Below are 21,198 nucleotides of genomic sequence, written 5' to 3'. Positions count from 1 at the left end.
GATGGATGGATGGATGATATTATTGTAATACTTACACTCTCCAGGCCTGTGCCCCATAGTGTAATTTGGGTATGCCGCCAACCATTGCCCCCCGTCCTGCCCCAGACTGCTGGGCTGTACTGCTGTCCCTTCTTCACAAACACCTGCAGCATGCCCACGTGGTGCCCCGCCATCTTGTGGCGAAACGACAGACAAAGGTTGCCATCATTCCAGGGCGGGGTCAGTGGGAGGACCAGCCTCGCCCCCCGTCCGCTCCTCTTGTTGCCCACCTCAGGGATGGTGAGATACCGCCCACCTGTAGAGGAAAGTACAAAACACTAGGTTCAAATGAAAGGACATTCCATCCTGTTTTTGTTTTGTTTTTTCGTCTCAAATCTTTAACATTTGCGCCATCAGGCAGCCAATGTTTGCAAAACATGTTTTTATATTACTCCTACAGATTTTGGCCAAACCTCACGCAAATCGGTACACATTATCTCTATGGTCATGTGATCAAGAGAATCAAATTTCTCATATTCCATCCCGATTGGCTAAGATTGGCTTCCAAAGTTTGCAGGAGTGGCTGATTTTGAACAAAATGCATATCATAAACGCAGCATCCGATTGCCGTTTTTCAAATAGGCCTCATGGTGGCGCTATAATAGTCAGATTCACGTTTTGCCCTATAGCTCTTGAACCGTAGGTCATACATTAAAACATCTTTTCCCCTTGGATTCCTTGGATTATCATGCAACCCCCCAAATAAGCTCCGCCCATTTCCACCTGACAGGTTTTCCACCATGTTGCAATTTGTTCAACTTTGCTGGCCCACAAAAAGCTACCTGGCCTGGCAGTTTTCTGGTTGTATAGGTTGTGTACGCTGTGTTGTTTTCTGTACTATGAGTCCATAATCAAGTTTGAATTGAAATATTTATGTCATAGCGTGTCCACCTTTCATTTTTCACTTCCAAATCTACAGTAACTTGTCATATTTCACTCACATGAATAATGCATGCCTTGGGCAATTTGATATTCATTATTAATAAATGTATTTGATGGTTATAGTGGAACAGTAATAATTATGGTAATGGTAATATTGCTTCAGGCTAAAAGCTGATGTATGCCTCTGAATTTTGCTCTAAATGAAGATGGGAATCAAATTAGCTCTCTGTGTGTGTGTGTGTGTGTGTGTGTGTGTGTGTGTGTGTGTGTGTGTGTGTGTGTGTGTGTGTGTGTGTGTGTGTGTGTGTGTGTGTGTGTGTGTGTGTGTGTGTGTGTGTGTGTGTGTGTGTGCGTGCGTGCGTGCGTGCGTGCGTGCGTGCATGTGTGCGTGCGTGCGTGTTATCCATCTGTGAAAAAGATTATTATGGATACTTTGCTGGACAAAGTAATGTGACCACTGTGTGGCTCTGTCAGAATATTATTTTATAATAATATTTTAATTCATGGAAGTCAATTGAATTTGGATCTAGCTGAAACCTTGCCTAAGTCATTCCTCATAGACGTCAGTCGTCTATGACATCTGTCGAAACCCAACCTATTTCCTTTACAAACAGGCTGGTTTGTAAGAAATAGGCCTCTGCCATTCATTTTAGAAGCCAATTACAGGAAAACATAATCTAGAAAGAGAATGTGACGTCACACCATTGAAAGTAATAGCTGAAAACCTCCCAAGTTGGCGCCACCTGTCCATTGAACTCAATGGACGGGGGCGGGGCGGTAGCTCTTTCTAAATGGAATGTTTGCTGTTTGACACATTGTAACATGACTCCTGAGATTATGTGTACTTAATTTGATGAAGATTGTTGGCAAGAAATAAAACCTGCAACAAACAGTGACATTTGTCACATTTGTAACACCCCCATGTGGTTCTAAATATAATTGCTTTTTTCTCCGCATTTCAGTAGTTAGTAGATGCCCCTCAACATGTGATTGAAATATGGGGTTGATAGGATGATGCAACATTATGTAAAATATGCCCCTCTTACAGTACATAACTGGAGGCCAATTATAGCCAATAAGGTATACTTAACATGTGAGCTACGATTTGGGAGTCAATTGAAATGTTTTAATTTTAGTTCAACACATCCCCAATTCTATCATGTTCCCTTATCAGTCTGAAACATTAAAACATGATTCGCTGCCATCCCTATTGATTAAGAACAAGAACTGTAATTAAATACCACAAAAAAAATGTAGCCAGGACCCTATAACAGAATTTCTTGCAATTGAATATCTAGAGCTCAATGAGATAAATACATGTAGCAGCCTCCCGCAAACTTGGAAAACCAATCATAGTCAATGGGAAAGGAATATGAATAATCTGACAGATACATCTTGATCACATGACTACAAAATTGGGTGACGTTTGGACAAAATGGGTAGGAGTAGTAGCAAAAAGTGTGTTTTGCAAAAAAACAACAACATGGCGGAAAATCTTGTGAGGTAGAATGGGCGTGTCCTATTTGGAGAGTTGCATAATGATCCAAGGAATCCATGGGAAAAGGATTTTTGATTGTATGATTTGAAGATCAGAGTTCAAGAGTTATAGGACAAAACATGAATCAGCCTGTCATAGCGCCACCATGAGACTGATTTGACAAATCTAGGGTGATACTTCTTCCTTAGCCTAGTGGGACAGGGGCGAAAACATAGTCTCTGGCCTCCTGGCGGACACAACAAAAATAAATATGTTGAATTTCACTCACATTTTGTCAATAATCCATCACTTGTCTACATTCACTGTGATGGTATGCGCTACATCTCCTATGCACGCAACATCTCCTATTTCACTTAAACAAGGATAATTTCAACTCGATGTGTTGTTAATTTATCCTTATTTGTACTTTACGTGACCGCCGGAGTGAGGTTTGCTCTTGTAATGCTACTGCACGATAGTATGAAATAAGGAAGACTAAACCTGACTTGATATTTATGCATTTATGCATTATTTATGCAATTGGACATTTTCGCCTAAAGGTGGCACTAGAGCAAAGGCCACTGGGTCACCAAAATCTGTACAGTACACCCCCTGGGAAGCCTGAAAGTGCTCAGAAAGTTTCACCCTTACAGTTGTTTCCAAGATATCTTGTTTGGGAGTAAAATGTGTGCACTAGAGGAAAGGCCATTGGGTCACCAACATCAGTAGGGGATCATGAAGGTGCATAGCAAATTTCCAAGGCAAACAAGCCAGTACTTTTGCGATATGGCTACATAAAATGTCAAAATACAGCCAAATACTACTACTCCTTCTCCTACTACTACTACCATTTTGTGATATCAAAACATGCATAGTATTTTTTAATTCAAGCACATCTACATTTCTATTTTATAATGCAAATAAAGTTATGGCTGTTAGCCTACTTGCATGATATGATGATGATGATATGCACAGTATTTAGCTAGAGTATGTACTGTAAGCTGCACATTTGCTGACCTCATCAGTACATGATAACATTCTACAGCACCTGTTTTCTTTTTCTTCACCTTTTCTTTTTCTGCATGGAATGTGAATTACGGATAGCAAAAATGCCTATCTGCATTTAATTTTGTTTGTGCCTTTGAGCTCTCTACTTAGATAAATCTCATGCGGCAAGAAATATGTTACTCCTGCAAAGTGATTTACCTCACCAGTTGAGCTGCTTTTGTGTAAGTTTGTCTCTATAATGGTTATGTGGAAATCCTCATGGCAATCCAGACAGTTTTCAAGATATATTGTTTAGGAGTACAATGTGTGTGCTAGAGGAAAAGGCACTGGGTCACTGAAATCAGTAGGGGTCACACTCTTAGGATGGAAATCCAGCCGGTACTTTAAGAGATTTGGCTACAAACATGACATTTTTGTACATTTGTGTCTGTAAGATTATACAGAAATTTCAGAATACATGATGCTGCTTTGCCAGAGGTCTGTGCTCTACTACTGAGTGCCTTCTTGTTCTTTTATATATTATAGGGCTGTCATCTAGTCCTCATGGGGACAGAATTCATCACATTTTCTCATCAGGGCTCCATGTAAAACAGTCAGTGTCTTGCTCCCATTAAAGTAAGCCACAGGTGTCACAGATGGATGCTCATCTGCATGAGTTTCTAGAGCAAAAGCACTCATCTCGAAGGAGAGGAAAGGCTGTGTAAGCGCACATTTTCATCTTGACCCGTAATTGAGTGGAGCAAAGGCAGAATAATGAATGTGTCTTTCTTTACAGATTATGGTGCGTGCGCGTGCGTGTGCGTGTGTGTGTGTGTGTGTGTGTGTGTGTGTGCGTGCGTGCGCGTGCGGCGCGCATGCGTGCGTGTGTGCGCGTGTGTGTGTGGGTACACGTGCATGTTTGCGTTTGCAGTGTGTGTTTGTGCTAAAATTCCGTAGAGAAGACTGAGAAATCACTACAAACAAGTCAAAAACAACAGACACACAGGGAGTGAACACTGTGGACTCCTGTTCTCAGATAGCCGCAGGGTCAATTCCTGCGATAATCTGCAGCCAGTGTTTTATGTCCTTGAGCAAAATGCTGTAACCCCTAAACTGTCTATATGCACATTGTAAGACCTCTGGATAAGCATGGCACAGTAAATAACAAAATAATATATAGAGGCTGACCAATGCCCGATTTTTGGATCCAACGCCGATTCAGACCACCGATTATTGATGTTTTGAGCAATTTCGTATTTCAAAAAGAGAGTGCAGAATCTTGTAATCAATTTGATCTACAAGCTAACAACTCATCGCATTGTGATGTGACCGTGTTGTGAGCTTGTAGATCTGCTATTTAAAAAAAAAAAAAAAAAAAGAAGTCGGAACAAAAAAGTACAACAATACAATAGTCAATATATTAGCCAAAAGGATACATTAGTCTGGCTCTGTGGGTGAATTGATGTCAATTACCTGATGGGTCTGCAGTTGTCTCCCAGTGCAGGTCACCATCTTTGTCCCTGATCCAGCCACAAAGACCATGGTCAAATGAGCAGCTCAAATACCCAGCCTCTGTACACAGTGAAAAACAAACAGTTTTTATATATATTTTTGGGTCTGAAAATAAGAAAAAGCATGTCAAATGTAGGTGGAGAAAGAAGATGAATTATGCATTCAATATACTCTGAGGCATTCAAGGCATTGCGGGCAGAAACTTGGTATCTCTATATTTCTTTTTTGTTAGCACTTTACAATAATGACCCGTTAAAAAGCATTTATAAACGTTTATAAGTAGTTTGTAAACTATTAACAAATCATTAACAACCTGTTTGTTGACATTCGTAAATGATTACTAAAACCTTTATAACTACAGTTACAAATCATTTGTAAAGTATTAGTAAGTAGTGAACTATTCATGAATAAGCCATTTATATACATCTGTAAAAGATTATTAAATCATTTGTAACGACCCATTCTAAAGCATTTATAAACGTTTATAAGCAGTTTGTAGACTATTAACAAATCATTAACAACCTGTTTATTGACATTCGTAAATGATTACTAAAACCTTTATAACTACGGTTACAAATCATCTATAAAGGTATTAGTAACTATTCATGAATAAGCCATGTATAATACATCTGTAAATGATTATTAAATCATTTGTAACTGATGTTACATAATATATACAAGCTATTGGTAGCTTGTTCATGTTTAACATATGCTTTGTTAAACATTCCTAAAGTATCTATAAATCCTTAGTACATGTTATTATGTGCCCTATAGTAAAGTGAAGACAGTTCATCATTTACAACTGTCTGTTAATGTGTTTGTTCATGTTTAACATGCTTTGTAAAACATTCCTAAAATATCTATAAATCCTTTGTACATGTTATTATGTGCCCTACAGTAAAGTGAAGACAGTTCATCATTTATGACTGTCTGTTAATGTGGACTTTCTCCTTACCTGTTGCAAACTACCTGGCTTTCATGAATGCAGACACCAAACAATTACTAGAATTATCATTCATGTTAAGCAAATGATGCGTAAGACATTCGTAAAGAGTATGTAAACCATTTGTGGTGTTAGGGACCAAAAAAGTCACAACAAAGTACTACCAATCAACTCTAAATTGCCTGAAACGTACTCCTAACAGGTTTTTGGGGGGACGATTTTGGCCTCCACACTTAGTGATTATTTCGGATTTAACTTTCGTTTCGGTGGTGACCAACTTTCGTTTCGGTAGTTTGATTACAAAATGTAAGTTGTGTAAAAAATAATCTGACTATACTAAGTTGTTATTTGTTTGTTTAAGTCAGGCTATACTCTACTCAGAGTCATAAGTTTACAAAATGTACTAAAGTACAGTGAACGTCTGTGCGGTTTGTCTTCATCACTGAAAATAACGTACATGTAAACTGATGTCATGTGCAGTTGGGGTGAAGAAACACAACCATTTCACTCCTAATAATACCTATTTGATTTGACATCCTGACTTGCTGCTGTAGCTGAGGCTTGAACCTGTTACCTGCGGCTCACTAGTCAGTGACTCTATCCATTCACCTACAGCTGTTTCCTTGGAATATGCGGTTCTGAAACGTTTTGTTGTCAACCCCTCAAATTGACATGTATTTGGGCAGTGGACCCCAATGTGAAAAGATGTAGTGTCAGGGCCCCCCATGAAAAAGATTTATATTTATGCTGTAACACATTTTTTTTTAAAGTTATTTGTCTTGTTTGTTGTTCAAGTCAAAGCACCAGGAAGGCTGTACTTGTCAGCCATCTGTTAGCTCAATGGGTTGAGACGCAGTATTCATGATCCAGAGGCCATGAGTTCAAATCCCATTGATGTATTTCCTATGATTCTTTCCTTTGCAGACTGGCTTCCAGAAGATCAACTGAAAACTACCAGGAAGGCTATATTTGTCATCCAACTGTTAGCTCAATGGGTTGAGACGCAGTATACATGATCCAGAGGCCATGAGTTCAAATCCCATTGATGTCTTTCCTATGATTCTTTCCTTTGCAGACTGGCTTCCAGAAGATCAACTGACAACTACCAGGAAGGCTGTACTTGTCAGCCATCTGTTAGCTCAATGGGTTGAGACGCAGTATTCATGATCCAGAGGCCATGAGTTCAAATCCCATCAATGTCTTTCCTATGATTCTTTCCTTTGCAGACTGGCTTCCAGAAGATCAACTGAAAACTACCAGGAAGGCTGTACTTGTCAGCCATCTGTTAGCTCAATGGGTTGAGACGCAGTATTCATGATCGAGAGGCCATGAGTTCAAATCCCATTGATGTCTTTCCTATGATTCTTTCCTTTGCAGACTGGCTTTCAGAAGATCAACTGAAAACTACCAGGAAGGCTGTACTTGTCAGCCATCTGTTAACTCAATGGGTTGAGACGCAGTATACATGATCCAGAGGCCATGAGTTCAAATCCCGCTGGTGTCTTTACTGTGATGCTTCCCTTTGCAGACTAACTTCTAGAAAAACAAGTTAAAACCACCAGAAAACCTGTAACTCTCAGCCAACAGCATAGCTCAACTGGTAGAGCGTCTGTCCAATAACATGACTTGAATTGAGTGGGTTCGATTCCCACTCGAGTCAAGTGTCCCCGGTAACTTGGGGCAACGGATAAATTGACTGATATCCTTAGTGATGCTTCCCTTTGCAGACTAACTTCTAGAAAAACAAGTTGAAACCTGTAACTCTCAGCCAACAGCATAGCTTAACTGGTAGAGCGTCTGTCCAATAACATGACTTGACTTGACTTGACTTGAGTGGGTTCGATTCCCACTCGAGTCAAGTGTCCCCGGTAACCATTGCCCCAAGTTACCGGCGACACTTGCCTCGAGTGGGAATCGAACCCACTCAAGTCAAGTCAAGTCATGTTATTGGACAGACGCTCTACCAGTTGAGCTAAGCTGTTGGCTGAGAGTTACAGGTTTCCTGGTGGTTTTAACTTGTTTTTCTAGAAGTTAGTCTGCAAAGGGAAGCATCACTAAGGATATCAGTCAATTTATCCGTTGCCTCAAGTTACCGGGGACACTTGACTCGAGTGGGAATCGAACCCACTCAAGTCAAGTCATGTTATTGGACAGACGCTCTACCAGTTGAGCTAAGCTGTTGGCTGAGAGTTACAGGTTTCCTGGTGGTTTTAACTTGTTTTTCTAGAAGTTAGTCTGCAAAGGAAAGCATCACAGTAAAGACACCAGTGGGATTTGAACTCATGGCCTCTGGATCATGTATACTGCGTCTCAACCCATTGAGCTAACAGATGGCTGACAAGTACAGCCTTCCTGGTACTTTTCAGTTGATCTTCTGGAAGCCAGTCTGCAAAGGAAAGAATCATAGGAAAGACATCAATGGGATTTGAACTCATGGCCTCTGGATCATGAATACTGCGTCTCAACCCATTGAGCTAACAGATGGCTGACAAGTACAGCCTTCCTGGTAGTTTTCAGTTGATCTTCTGGAAGCCAGTCTGCAAAGGAAAGAATCATAGGAAAGACATCAATGGGATTTGAACTCATGGCCTCTGGATCATGTATACTGCGTCTCAACCCATTGAGCTAACAGTTGGATGACAAATATAGCCTTCCTGGTAGTTTTCAGTTGATCTTCTTGAAGCCAGTCTGCAAAGGAAAGAATCATAGGAAATACATCAATGGGATTTGAACTCATGGCCTCTGGATCATGAATACTGCGTCTCAACCCATTGAGCTAACAGATGGCTGACAAGTACAGCCTTCCTGGTGCTTTGACTTGAACAACAAACAAGACAAATAACTTTAAAAAAATGTGTTACAGCATAAATATAAATCTTTTTCATGGGGGGCCCTGACACTACATCTTTTCACATTGGGGTCCACTGCCCAAATACATGTCAATTTGGGGGGTTGACAACAAAACGTTTCAGAACCACAGATTCCAAGGAAACAGCTGTAGGTGAATGGATAGAGTCACTGACTAGTGAGCCGCAGGTAACAGGTTCAAGCCTCAGCTACAGCAGCAAGTCAGGATGTCAAATCAAATAGGTATTATTAGGAGTGAAATGGTTGTGTTTCTTCACCCCAACTGCACATGACATCAGTTTACATGTACGTTATTTTCAGTGATGAAGACAAACCGCACAGACGTTCACTGTACTGTAGTACATTTTGTAAACTTATGACTCTGAGTAGAGTATAGCCTGACTTAAACAAACAAATAACAACTTAGTATAGTCAGATTATTTTTTACACAACTTACATTTTGTAATCAAACTACCGAAACGAAAGTTGGTCACCACCGAAACGAAAGTTAAATCCGAAATAATCACTAAGTGTGGAGGCCAAAATCGTCCCCCCAAAAACCTGTTAGGAGTACGTTTCAGGCAATTTAGAGTTGATTGATAGTACTTTGTAGTGACTTTTTTGGTCCCTAACACCACAAATGGTTTACATACTCTTTACGAATGTCTTACGCATCATTTGCTTAACATGAATGATAATTCTAGTAATTGTTTGGTGTCTGCATTCATGAAAGCCAGGTAGTTTGCAACAGGTAAAGAGAAAGTCCACATTAACAGACAGTCATAAATGATGAACTGTCTTCACTTTACTGTAGGGCACATAATAACATGTACAAAGGATTTATAGATATTTTAGGAATGTTTTACAAAGCATGTTAAACATGAACAAACACATTAACAGACAGTTGTAAATGATGAACGGTCTTCACTTTACTATAGGGCACATAATAACATGTAATAAGGATTTATAGATACTTTAGGAATGTTTAACAAAGCATATGTTAAACATGAACAAGCTACCAATAGCTTGTATATATTATGTAACATCAGTTACAAATGATTTAATAATCATTTACAGATGTATTATACATGGCTTATTCATGAATAGTTACTAATACCTTTATAGATGATTTGTAACCGTAGTTATAAAGGTTTTAGTAATCATTTACGAATGTCAATAAACAGGTTGTTAATGATTTGTTAATAGTCTACAAACTGCTTATAAACGTTTATAAATGCTTTAGAATGGGTCGTTACAAATGATTTAATAATATTTTACAGATGTATATAAATGGCTTATTCATGAATAGTTCACTACTTACTAATACTTTACAAATGATTTGTAACTGTAGTTATAAAGGTTTTAGTAATCATTTACGAATGTCAACAAACAGGTTGTTAATGATTTGTTAATAGTCTACAAACTACTTATAAACGTTTGTAAATGCTTTATAACGGGTCATTATTGTAAAGTGCTACCTCTTTTTTTAATATTAACTAGAGGTTCGCTGAGTCATAGTGTCAGGGGCCTTGTCAAAGTACCAGTTGTACACGTCTGTCTGCAGGGGCGCCGGTTTTTGTGCGTGGCCATGGGGGCTGAACTTGACCTCCACTGGCCCCGCCAGTGGGGGTTAATATCTTTTTGTCTATTTTAATTGTGGAGGAACCATCTTGCTCCCTCTCTCTCGTTGACTGTGCCTTCACTCTGTGCCGCCACAGAGTGCCTTCACAGAGTGCCTTCACAGAGTGCACATGGGTGTGCACGCCTCGCGACCAGCGTTCTAGGGGGAGAGAGCCTGACACCCGCAGGAGTACAGTACTCCGTGGTGGAAAATAATAACCCGCTGAACCTTTAGCACTCTGTCTGGGCTATTGTTCTAGGTGTTAACAGCGAGTTGCGGCTCTCTCGCGGGCACACATTTGCACTTTCAGAGCTGTGCCGTGCTATAATAATGGTAATGGTAATGAATTTGAGCCCGACATTTGACATTGATGAGGGGGCTGATCAATTGCGGGTGGGGGCTAAGGCCCCGACGCCCCCATGGTATCGGCGTCTATGTCTGTCTGTGTACCTTTTATGCCCATATATGGAGATCTCTGTATCTGTCAGTCCTTGTCCCTTGTATGCCCATATATGGAGATCCCTGATGTTATCAGTATATGCCCATCATATCGGTCGGATCGGCAATTCTGAACAACCTTATATCCGAACGACTGGGACAGACCGACATGTATGCGCATGGCCATATATGTGCATAGCGGTCGGATCGGTGGCTCTGGACAACCGGATCTCAATATATGCCTATATATGGGCGTATCAGGTTTGTTTATGGTTATGTCTGAGTCATAGTGATGTGGCCATGGTCCACCGGCCAGCCAGCCAATTTGATGTGATGACCAGATTTAACTTTGTATCGTGCAAAAGCAGCAACAATAGCTGATCTACAAGCTCACAATGTGTCGCGATGAAGCACTTTGTAAGTTTATAGATTATCTACAGTATTTGAGCTATTTCTGAAAAAACTAAAGATTTAGAAAATCTTTAAAATATTTCACCTGTAATGACAAGCTACAAAATAGGGATATATTATAAACATTTAACCAATTTATAAAACAAAACAAAAAACAAGAGCTTGTGACTAAATAACTACATTAGGTGCATTGGAACACAGTCTTTTTTTCCTTCCATTTCCTGAAAAGTAACGGAAGTAAAAGGCACAAGGTACAGACTGTATAAATGTTTGAGTGTGAAGAAAGACAATGATTGGAAAATAAGACACACTTTTCCCTCAGATGTTCATACATTTTGAAAGTATAAATTTCAGTCATTTCTTCATTACGAAGCCTAAAATTAAGCCAAACAGAAATTTCATTTGTTCCAAAGTTCAATGCCAAAAACACAATTAAATCGGAATTGCAATTACTTGTGTGACAATTCATCGTCAAGTAAAATGTCCTTAACGTGACAGCCCTGCTATTTCCAGGTGATGCCGTCACACAGCATGGCCTTGCTGGGGGCCTGGTACTCTGCTGGGAACAAGAGAGCTTTTGAAGCTCCCCCTTACTGAACATGAAAAGGCATTTACGATGCATGTTGACACAACGTGATAAAGTCCTTCCAACCCCCTTTATAGTGTCCTGATAATTTCACTGTCTTGCATAATCATGCAAAGTTGACAAGAATATTGTCTGGTCCAATGGCTCAGAGCCCTGCACTTGGTAGTAATGTTTGCTTTTAACGTTGGTGACTTTGGAAGCTTATTCTTAGCTTGTTCCTATTTTTCAGTCACTCCAGATAAGCAGATAAACTAAAGGCCAAAAATGTAAAAACGTAAAATGCACATTTAGAGGAATTCACAATTTACCTTTTTCACGGCAGCCATATTGACATACATAGTTAGATAATAAATAAGGCATTGTCCTCGAACAGCCTGGTGGTTTTCTCCGGTGTCCAAGCCCATTCATTGAATTTAGATTTCCCCAGAGGTATCGGAGATCTCTGATGGTCCGGCTACACAAGACTAATTAAGGCTCTGTCCAATTTAGTGTAGCAGAGCCTTTCCAGTGAGCTGAGCCAACACATAGTTCATCCATAGATGCATTTATAACAAACCAAACCGCTTGAAAATTGGTTCCACAATAGCATGTTGGCTCAAACATACCGCATTGAAAAAAATACCTATTGCTCAAAGAGCATGTTTTCTCTGTTGAGTACAAATCTGGGTTGACTATCCCATTATAGAAGCATTCCTAGTTCAATCACCTCTGCAGCTATCTGGCATGCCAAAGTGCCTTTCAGCAAGGGGAATCAGTTAAATGACTGATGTTTATAACTTCTGACATAGTAATAGATCAATGGGATGATGTACTGATACATAATACAAATAAATCTCTGTCAGTTTTTGTTGCTGTACTGTGTGTGTGTGTGTGTGTGTGTGTGTGTGTGTGTGTGTGTGTGTGTGTGTGTGTGTGTGTGTGTGTGTGTGTGTGTGTGTGTGTGCGTGTGCGTGTGTGTGTGTGTGTGTGCGCGTGTGCAAGCGTCTGTATGAATGTGTGCAATTATCCCCCTCCAGCCACAGTTTGCATAAATGCCACAAACCACAGCAAAGTACAATCCAGTGATGACAGTGAATAATAATCTAGTACGAATAATTATTTCATTCCTGGCAGCACTGCCTTGATGACAGTTTGATAATAGTTGGGGGACATGAGCAAAAAAACAAGTGCTTCTTCTATACGCATAATCTCTGTACAGATTGGTTATGGATATGAGAATAGCATCCATCATTGTGCTCCTGAAATCGGTTTGTGCAAAACACTTCACAGTTCATTTTCTAAGCCAATGAAAATACCGCCTCTCATGATACCTCATAGCCAATGACACACTACAGTATGAGCCAAAATAAGCACAAAGCCAAATCATTAGGCAATTTCAATTGTGTATCACTGGCATCAGTAAATCGCAAAGGTCTACACATACTGCAGCTGTCTGTTTCCTGGTACAAACTAGACATTGCTCTTCCTTATTGTCTCTGATTCGCTGTCAGATGGAAAACTTGTATGTCTGTACAAAAAACAAAATGTTACTTTTCAGAAAATGGAAAAGAAGCTGGGTTCCAATGGATCCAATGTATTTATAAATTATTTAGTCAAAAGCACTTGTTAATACTTTACATTTTTTTCAATATTTATATAACCCACAGACAGACTTTGTTTGTTGATGTCGTGGTTATCATACTGAATGTCCCGATGGCTATGCAACTCACGATCGGCACAGTAATCTACTTCCAAATGAATCAATTAATCATCCAAGCAGTCACTCTAGCAATCATCTTAAAGTGAAAAGTGTGAAAAAGTCTTTGACAGAGCACTCTGGGCTGTGGGCCATCGTTTTAAAATGGAATCAGCCAGATGTCATCTGGCAGCGCCTCAACGCCGATGGCACGCCTATCAAAACACACCTGGTCACTATCATCTCCTTCCTTCCTTCGGCTGCTTTCCGCAGGACTGCGGCAACTGTTTGTCAGGTTCACCTCAGCAACTCATCTGTCACTATTTGATATCTGAGCCCTGTCATCTGTAAGCAGGTACACTGCAAAATCCGGAGTGACTCATTAGTTATTGTTGGGATATTTGTCATTGCACTGTGTACATTTCTGAGAGTGAAAAAATGTGTCTGTCCAATTTAACACTCTCAGAGCCGGGGGCTGTTATGGGGATAATCTTTGACTTAAGTGTTTTGAAATTCTCGCATTAACCAAATTACGACCGGGACGCATGTGTCATTTTCAGATTTCTTTGGCTATTAAAAAATAGCAGATATACAAGCTCATAGCGCGGCACCGAGTGCCGCACTATGAGCTTGTAGATCTGCTATTTTTGAAAAATCGTTAAACTTTTTGCTAATCTTGGAATATATGTATGTTTTCAATATTTTGTTCCAGGGAAACCCAGAAGCAAAGATTGGAGTTAAAAATGTTGGAGTAAAAAAATTATATTCAAAGATTTTTCAAAAATGTCACGATTTTTCTAAAATAGCAGATCTACAAGCTCATAGCGTAGCACTCGGTGCTGTGCTATGAGCTTGTAGATCTGCTATTTTTGAATAGCCAAAGACATCTTAAAATTACACAGATGCGTTCCCTGAATAAAAATGCTTGGAGGGAGTGTAAAAACAGCCGTCGATTTGTGGTGCAAGGTTGTGCTGAAACACCCTGCTGGACTGTATTACATTACTGGAGAGAAGAAGGAGAATGTGATATTGAGCCCATACTGTGGGGAGGATGAGAATGTGATGTATGTTTCTTTGGAATGGAACATGGAGATGGTGAGGCACAAAAGTCAAGCAAACAGCAATAGAGAGATGCATAGTCTAATAAGAAATGTAGCACATTGATGTGATTGAACAATTCGTTTTGAGCAAAATTGGCTGGCTTGTACATTGAAATATTAGGCATTAGATGATGCTCTTCTCCAGTCCAACATACATGTAGTGCAACAACATAAAAAAAACCCGAATCAAATGAAAAACAGTCGTCAGTGGTGGAAAAAGTACTCCATTGTTTTACTTAAAGGTAGGGTGAGTGATTTACTTTGGTTAAAATAAGTGTTAATATTCTGATAATACTCATTGCTATAAAGTGTTTGTTCAGTAAAATGAGTCTATGTCTCTCCAGCTCTTTATTAAACAGACAATGCATTTTCAGTGCTCTCTTGTGATTGACTTAAATGTTGTCACCTACCTGAAAATGTGCTATATTCTGTTTACTAAAGAGCTGGAGAGACCCTTGTGACCGAACAAACGCTCTGTAACAATAATTACTATCAGAATATAGTACTTTAACTTAACTATTACCAAAAAATATCACTTACCCTACCTTTAAGTAAAAGTATCAATACTGCAATGTAGAAGTACTCTGTGCTACAAGTAAAAGTCTGGAATTACAATTTTACTAGAGTAAAAGTACAAAAGCATTAGTATCAAAATGTACTTAAAGACGCACTGAAGTGACATTTTCGGTCATTTTATTTTGAAGGTTCAGCCTGAAACGCCGGCTCAACGACTCTAAACCAATCAGAAGGTCCCATCCCTTCAGGCTATGGGACGTTGGATCTCAATCACTTCAGCCGTGGGCAACACGGCTAGTGTTTGTTTACAAGTGAGAGAGAGACGGCCAGTGAAGCGCGTTTGCTACTACCTGGCTTAGTTCTAACCTATAATGTTTTCAGATACATATTTTAGTGTGCAGATGAAGTTTAAAATGAGTAATACACTCATCTTCAATGAGATTCAAAACGGAGTATCTCTGTAATTAAAATCAGCTGTGTTTGAAGAACGTGCAGCTATGGGAATCAAACAGGTGCACGTAATCAAGATTGTTTTATATTCATGAAGGCTGTCTGATGTCATCACGCAGCACGTTTTCGTTTACAGGAAGTAATTAAGATTGGCTTTTTAGGGGCTTTAGATATAAAAATACACAAAAATTGTTTTTTTTCATTTTTTGGGGCATCTATTGTTAGGTGTGCCCATATGATGACCACGGATATGCTCTAAAAGTGTGAAAAACATATTTTTCATTTCACTACACCTTTAAAGTATCAAAAGTAGAAAGTACTCATTGTGCAGAATGTCCCATTTATCATGTTTTCAAATATATAAAATGTATAAAAATGCTTTGAAAATAGCAGATCTACAAGCTCACAATGCGTCGCGCCGCATTGTGAGCTTGTAGATCGGCTATTTTCGAATGGCCGAAATGTATAGGGCTGAAGTAAAGTACAACTACCTCAAAATTGTACTTAAGTACAGTACTTAAGTAAATGTACTCAGTTACTTTCCACCACTGACAGTCGTATAAGCTAAAGCATAGTGCACACACAGGCAATATTACTAGTAGAAGATCAGATAAGAGTGAACATTCCTGCTTTGGGAGAAAAGGATTAGAAATCTGTGGACTGAAATGGGGCAGGAAAAAAAATCATATTGAGGAGAGTAGAAGGTGAAGATCTCTCATCACAAACTTTAATCAAAAACTCAACAGATACATTGTGCTGCAGCTTACCTGGGTCGTCCTTTGATTCTTCAGCTGTGTTGCCCAGTTCAATATCAAAGTCAATCCCCAGGACGGTGTTCTGGCCGTGGTTCCGAGGGACTGAAGAGAGAGAAAGGAGGGGTTGAGGTCAGAGAGGATTATAGGAAGAATGAGGTAACGCTGCCTTATAAAAGCAAACAGAACTAACTATTTATTGTGTTTTAAAAAGTCACATCTGCACCAAGGACAGGAGATAATATGCTTTGACTCACTGCTTATTTCTTTCCTTTCTGTGGAGTGCATTGAGTTGCACTCACTGTACGAAATGTGTGTGCAGAACACACATAACCAGTACTGTAGGCCTACCTACTTTTACCAGTAAGTAAAAGTGTCAATACTGCAATGTAGAAGTACTCTATCTGTTACAAGTAAAAGTCCAGACTAGAAAATGTACTTGAGTAAAAGTACAAAAGTATATTGGTATCAAAACATACTTAAAGTACAAAAGTAAAAGTACTCATTATGCAGAATGTTCCATTTCACAAGTTTTCACATGTACAAAATGTGTAAAAATCTTTTGAAAATAGCAGATCCACAAGCTCACATTCTGAGCTTGTAGATCGGCTATTTTCAAATGGCCGAAATGTATGTTATGTAATAATAATCAAAATCTACAAAGTAACTAGTAACTAAAGTTTTCAAATAATTGTGGACGGACTAAAAGTACAATATTTGCCTCTGAGATGTAGTGGAGTAGAAGTAAAAGTACAGAAAATTGGAAATACTCAAGTAAAGTAAAAGTACCTCAAACCTGTACTTAAGTACAGTACTCAGGTAAATGCACTAACTTTACACTTAGTTACTTTCCACCACTGCACAGAACACAGAGACAACAGAACAACCTCTCCAAGTTTCATTCTTGCCCACAATTTCACAGTCCAGAGATAATACCACAATGTCCAAATTACAAATAACTTCAAACTTGCAATTCCACTTGTTTGAAATGACTCCTCTCCTTTTACATTTCCCATCCAAATGTCAGCCGTATGATAAAATCCATTTGATGAAACTCCCTGACATTTAAACGTTTAGTGACAATGGGCAGCAGGAGGGGTAACCTATGACTGTTTGCCTTGTATGGGCATAAAACAGCCATTCTGGTCATAATTTGAGTCTCTGCCACTGTACTAAACCTTGAAAAGCCCTGTCTTAAATTTATAGAGCAGTATTGTACATCACCAGTCCCCGTTTACATCGACAGGCTATTATGTACTCCATAAAACATGTACTGTTGTATGGTGGCCTGCCTGCGACACTCACCAAGGCCACGTGAACAGACTCTCTCAATGGATCACATAGGGAGGGACAGACTAGAATATGTCTGCACAGATACAGTACTTACTGCTAGTAACCCCATTCATACTTTAAAATGCTTGAGAATTTTTCCTTGAAATCTTTTGTAGTTTGGGAGATATTTAACTTTAAGCGCCCATGCATTGTCAAAGCGGCATAAGGATAATTCCTTTTAACAGGTCGTTCATGAAAGTCCTTGCAGTCTTGTTTCCAATGAGAACCTGTGAGCAATTAGGGGTTAAAGGAGACATCCGGGCATTTTCAGTGTTATCTTTAACGTGTTGCTTAGCACTCACCAACATCGAAAGGGTCGCTGCGTTAATCTCATTGAGTCCGTGTCGTCCCGTCTAACGACCCCCTCCGTCGGCATAATGGAGGCGCGACGATAGCCCAAATTCGCCTATTTTAACAAATGCAAAGTCTGTTTTTTTTCTCCTAGTAGTCATTGTGGAGCGGAAGTTTCAGCGCCTGTTATGGTATCATGAGACTCCACAATGACTACTAGGAGAAAAAAAACAGACTTTGCATTTGTTAAAATAGGCGAATTTGGGCTATCGTCGCGCCTCCATTATGCCGACGGAAGGGGTCGTTAGACGGGACGACACGGACTCAATGAGATTAACGCAGCGACCCTTTCGATGTTGGTGAGTGCTAAGCAACACGTTAAAGATAACACTGAAAATGCCCGGATGTCTCCTTTAAGAGTCTTGCTCAGGGACAAATTTCATTTCATGGACACATATGCTGACCTGGCCTGGAATCGAACCTGGGGCAACCAGGGCCTCTGGCTCACTAGGCGGGCTCACTAACCATTCAGCTATGGCCGCCCCAATGGCAATAGACATTTAAAGGGAAACGAGTACGGGCTACTAATCCTATATACTTACTGCTAGTAACCCCATTCATACTTTAAAATGTTCATCTTACTGTGGACATGTTTGCCTGGAAAGGAATCTTTGAAATGTTTAATAATGTATTGTCGATGCGGCAATGGACATTTAAAGGCAGGCTTACAACTACATACTTACGCCTAGTAACCTCATTCATACTTTAAAATGTTCATCTTACTGTGGACATGTTTGCCTGAAAAGGAATCTTTGAAATGTTGCATAGTTTTAGAATTGTACTCCTTTAAAAGTTCATAGATTTAGAATGGAGGCGGATGGAGGGTTTTGGGACCTTAAAAAACACTTTCACCTAGAAACTCCATTCACAGTTCAAAAATTCCACCATACTGTGGACATGCATGCTTGAGAAACTTTTTTTTTAAATCATTTGTAGTTATGGAGATATTTAACTTTAAGCGCCCCATGTATTGTCGATGCGGCAATGGACATTTAAAGGCAGGCTTACAACTACATACTTATGCAGTTGTATATAACAACGCAAGTTCAGGAGTGGAGACCTCCCTCTGCTTAACACGGCAACTCCCCGCTCGTCATCACCTTATCACCTACACCTGCCGTCCATTATCAGCCAGCCAATCTCACGTCACAATCACCTCAGTAGACGAGCTTAAAAGCAGCTGCGAGCCTTTGCTCCATGTTCCTACTACTTTCGTGGTCAAGAACGACAGAACGTCCGCGCTAAGTTGCTAAAGAAAGAAGTATTGCTTAATACTTGTTGCACTCCTCTCGAAACTTTCATCTACAGTACTCTTATCAGTCCGTCTTGCATCGCACCGTAAGTGTTACTCACCATCCTTCATCTTCACAGCAGACGGTAAGATCAAGAACAAACACAAACAAAACAAAACAAAACAAAAAAAAAAAAACAACTCGCTGCCCGCTGCGCTATCCAGCCGCCATGGATCAGCAGGAGCTCTTCCTCCACGCTTCAGATGAGGACCTCTTCTCTTCCCCGGGCAGCCAGGGCGTCGTCCCCGACACCGGCCCGTCCGCCTCGGACTCCGGGAGCCGCCGTAGCTCGCGGCTAGTTCCACCAGCCCAGCCAGGGCAGGAGCGATTCCCGCCGCCTCCTCCCGCTCGTTTCAGCAGCTCTGAGCGCTCGTCGCGCTCCACCGCCTCTCGCCGCCACGCACCCGATGCCGGCGGGCCAGAATTCGCTTATTCTGACATCACGGTCCCCGGCTTGCACCGGGTGCTGGCGGCGGGGGGCATTCCCTTCCAGCAGACGGACCGCAAGGCCGCGTTATTCCGCCTGTACCTGGCGCACCGCCGCACCGCAGGTCCGGGAAGGTCACGAGCGGCCCCGCCCACCCGGGCCGCTCGCCCAGAGGGCGCCGCCCAGCTGGCGTCCTCGGCGACAACAACAACATCATCCCAGCAGACACGTGCACGGTCCACATCCATTCCCCCCCGCCCCCCACTCGCACGTGGACCGGCGCACGCATCGCCTGCCTCCAACGCCCCCCTTCCTCCCCCACGAGCACGTGGGCGGGTGCCTAGTGCCCCAACCACTCCTTTCCCTCGCCCCCTCCTCCCCCCTCGTGGGCGGGTGCCTAGTGCCCCAACCACTCCTTCCCCTCGCCCCCTCCTCCCCCCTCGTGGGCGGGTGCCTAGTGCCCCAACCACTCCTTCCCCTCGCCCCCTCCTCCCCCCTCGTGGGCGGGTGCCTAGTGCCCCAACCACTCCTTCCCCTCGCCCCCTCCTCCCCCCTCGTGGGCGGGTGCCTAGCGCCCCAACCACTCCCACCCCTCCTCCCCTCCTCCCCCCTCGTGGGCGGGTGCCTAGTGCCCCAACCACTTCCAACCCCTCCCCCCTCCTCCCCCCCCGGCAGGCTCCCCCCGCCTCGCCTCCCCCTTCTACCTCTCGTGCACGGCAGGTGCCTAGTGCCCCGCCCCTTCTGTCTCCCTCCCCCCCCGCCTCCCCCCCCCGGCAGGTTTCCCCCGCCTCGCCTCCCTCCAACGTCTACGTCCCCCCCCCCTCTGCCTTCCCCCCTCCCTCTCAAACACGGCGGGTGCCTAGTGCCCCGCCCTCTTCCCTCCCCACCGCACGCCGACGCGCGCTATCCTCGGCCCAGCGCGCCCCCGCTCCACACGCCGCTTCCGGCTCAGCGGAGCTCCCCGCTCCACACGCCGCTTCCGGCTCAGCGCCGCCCCCCGCTCGCCCCCGGCGCCGGCCGCCACGCCAGCGCACACCCCCTCCCCCCTCGTCCCCTCCCCCCGCTCGGCGGTCTCGCCGTTCACCCGCCTCGCCCCCCCGGACCCCCCCCCCCCAGCGCCAATGGCGTCGCACCGTGCGGTACGCCTCTCCATCCCCCTCACCACCGGCTCGCTCGGCTCCTCCTCAGCAACGAGCACGCCACCCGGACCTCCATGTCCACTACGACCATCCCATCTCCCCTTCCCCCTCACCACCTGCTCGCGCAGCTCCACCCCAGGGCCCGGCTCGCCACCGCGACCGCCACGTCCACCACGACCAGCCCGACCAGCCCGACTCCCTTTCACCCTCACCACCCGCTCGCGCTGCTCCCCCACAGCGCCCGGCTCGCCGCCGCGACCGCCACGACCGCCACGACCGCCACGACCAGCCCGACTCCCTTTCACCCTCACCACCCGCTCGCGCTGCTCCTCCACAGCGCCCGGCACACCGCCACCCGCCCCCCGCCCAAGATCCGGTCCTCCATTACTACTCCCCCTCTCCTCCTCGCCGCTCGGCACGT

At 42.6% G+C, this 21,198-nt stretch overlaps 2 protein-coding genes across 5 annotated transcripts in view; one reads left to right on the top strand and one right to left on the bottom strand.

The window, feature by feature from the left end:
- Positions 1-21,198, bottom strand: part of npnta (nephronectin a) — a 491,735-nt gene that overhangs the window by 1,579 nt on the left and 468,958 nt on the right. For all 4 annotated transcript variants that reach the window (XM_084078173.1, XM_084078174.1, XM_084078175.1 and 1 more), the window contains 3 exons: positions 16,252-16,341; positions 4,859-4,957; positions 36-295 (listed from right to left, as the gene is read on the bottom strand). In XM_084078173.1, the coding sequence (XP_083934299.1) occupies positions 36-295; positions 4,859-4,957; positions 16,252-16,341 (449 nt within the window). The remainder of the gene's footprint in view (positions 1-35; positions 296-4,858; positions 4,958-16,251; positions 16,342-21,198) is intronic.
- Positions 1-21,198, top strand: part of dkk2 (dickkopf WNT signaling pathway inhibitor 2) — a 413,162-nt gene that overhangs the window by 211,717 nt on the left and 180,247 nt on the right. The gene's annotated exons all lie outside the window — the stretch shown is intronic.

Source organism: Gymnoscopelus microlampas (genome assembly GCF_963454915.1).
Source record: "Gymnoscopelus microlampas genome assembly, chromosome: 2".
NCBI lineage: Eukaryota > Metazoa > Chordata > Actinopteri > Myctophiformes > Myctophidae > Gymnoscopelus > Gymnoscopelus microlampas.
Note: the sequence above shows the minus strand (reverse complement) of the source record. Positions and strands in the feature narration are given on the sequence as shown.